General features: G+C 53.6%; 1 protein-coding gene across 1 annotated transcript in view; it reads left to right on the top strand.

Moving 5' to 3' along the window:
• Positions 1-250: 250 nt before the first annotated feature.
• Positions 251-2,220, top strand: part of CEP41 (centrosomal protein 41kDa) — a 69,965-nt gene continuing 67,995 nt past the window's right edge. Inside the window, exon 1 of the mRNA XM_006861221.1 lies at positions 251-343. Coding sequence (XP_006861283.1) covers positions 311-343 — 33 coding nt within the window. The 5' untranslated portion in view covers positions 251-310. The remainder of the gene's footprint in view (positions 344-2,220) is intronic.

Genomic DNA, 2,220 nt, shown 5'->3' with positions numbered 1-2,220 from the left:
TCGAGCCCTTCCCCCTCCCTGAGCCCCTCTTCCCGCGCCCGGGCTGCAGCGCCCGCGGGCCGAGCCCGGAGCACAAAAGACCCGGGGCCACTGGCGTCCCGCGTTGCCCTGGGCAACCATTGAGCCGAAGCTCGCTCGCTCGACCCTGCAATCGGATAGTAAACGGGGCCGCCATTGGCCTGCCATCAAGGTCAGGCCAATCGGAGGCGAGGTTCTAGGGAGGCGGCTGAGAGAGGTGGTGGGGGTAGGAAGCTAGGGTTAGAGGCAGCCGGTGAGGCTAGAACCCCGAGCGTGGTCGGTTGGAGAAAATATGTCTGTCCGGAGGCACATTGGGGATCCTGAGGTGAGGGTCAACTCCGGAAAGGAGAGCCGGCGGGTGCGGGCGGACCGGAAAAGGCCCCACGTGGGAGGGCAGAGCCGCCGGCGACTTCCGGGATGGGAAGGGCGGGCGGAGGCGGGGCGGCCTGACAGGCCGGGCCTGGGCTCGGGAGAGGCGACCACCTGCCCTGGCAACCGCTGCGGCCTCCCCGCAGGGAGCTTCCAGTGTAGGAGTGGCAGACCCCAAAGTGAAGTACAGACGAAGCGCAGAGCAGGGATGGAGCCAAAGGCAGGGCGGCCAGGCTCTCTGATCGTGGGCGCGGAAGAAGCGCAAGGAAAAGCCGACCCAGACAGTGGACAGTGGGACAAGAGGGGAATGCGTTTTATTGATCAGTACGCTAATTAGTTTATGTCCTCAAACCTACCAGCCTTTGCACGCTTCTGTTTCATCTCCAGTGCCCTGCTGCATTGGTGGACAGTTAGTGTCAGCAAATAAGTATGGGCCGTCTACCGCTGGACCGAAAAGTGGGTTTGAACTGCAGCATCGGTGGTTCTGATCCACCAGCGTAAGGAGTCCTGGTGTGGCATTGCAGGATAAGCTCTTGACTGCTAACCACAAGGTCTGCCGTTCACACACACCAGCGACTCCCGGAAACCCTTTACATGGTTACTATGCATCCGAAACGACTCAAAGGCACTTAACACCACCAACCACTATGCAGGAGGTGCTGGAAATAGTAAGACAAGGTCTCTGCCCTTTAATATGTTTAATCCAATGAGAGAGACTTGTGAACAGAATTTGAGGACCATGTGGCTGGGAACAATACACATCACAGCACAGAGGACAGATAGGCTGAAGAGAGGAATGATGGAAGGCTCTGAGATGCCTGAACTGACTAGGCCAAGAGCTGTTAGAACAGTCTAGAGCGTTGAGGGACTAGTGAAAAACCAACAGTTCTCTATGTAGTGTGCTATTGACTTGATTGTGCCTCATGGTTACCCTGTAGGACAGAGTAGAACTGCTCCACAGGGTTTCCTAGGCTCTAACCTTTAGGAGGGATTCCTGGTGTGATACTAGGATTAGCACTGGATTTAGAACCACAAGGTCGCAGTTTAAACACACTAGCTGCTCCTTGGAAACTGCATCAAGTCACTATGAGTCAAACCGACTTGACAGCAAGTAACAATTTTTAGGAGAGCAGATCTCCTAAAAATTTCTCCTTAGGTCTTTCTCGCCAGGAGCTGTTCGGTGGATTTAAACCACTGATTTAAGTGCTTAACCACTGTATGACCAGGGCTCCTTCCATAAAGATTACAGCATAGCTCTACTCTGCCCTATAATGGCTGTTGAGACGGAATTGACTTTATGAAACGTAACAATCTACACAGAACAGATCACCAGGTCTTTCTCCACAGGAGCAGCTGGTGGGTTTGAACTGCTGCCCTTTTGATTAACAGCTGAACGCTTAACCATTGTACCACCATGGCTCCTTCAGTTCCCTTGTGGTCCAGTGCATTATCCCACCACACCCCTGTTGTTGTTGTTAAGTACCGTGGAGTCGGTTCTGACTCATAGTAACCCTGCACAGGGTTTGCAGGGCTGCAAATCTTTATGGGAGCAGAAAACCTCATCTTTCTCCCGTGGAACAGCTGGTAGTTTCGAACTGCGGAGCTTGAGGTTAGCAGCCCAATTCGTAACCACTACACTACCAGAGCTCCTTCCGCACCCCTGTAGGAGGCTGGAAAAGCATTAGCAAAGTCTCGAAGGGCCTCTGTGTCTTGCTAAAGTTCTTGGCCTTTGTACTGAACAGTGCTTGGGAAATGTTTCATTTCTAGGTGGATGAGTGCTGGGTTGGAAACATTTGTGAGGCTGTGTCTGGGCTGTGTCTGGGCTGAGTCTGG

The sequence above is a fragment of the Chrysochloris asiatica genome, unplaced genomic scaffold (assembly GCF_000296735.1).
Source record: "Chrysochloris asiatica unplaced genomic scaffold, ChrAsi1.0 scaffold00041, whole genome shotgun sequence".
NCBI classification, from domain to species: Eukaryota; Metazoa; Chordata; class Mammalia; order Afrosoricida; family Chrysochloridae; genus Chrysochloris; species Chrysochloris asiatica.
This window is presented reverse-complemented; position numbering and strand designations above follow the sequence as displayed.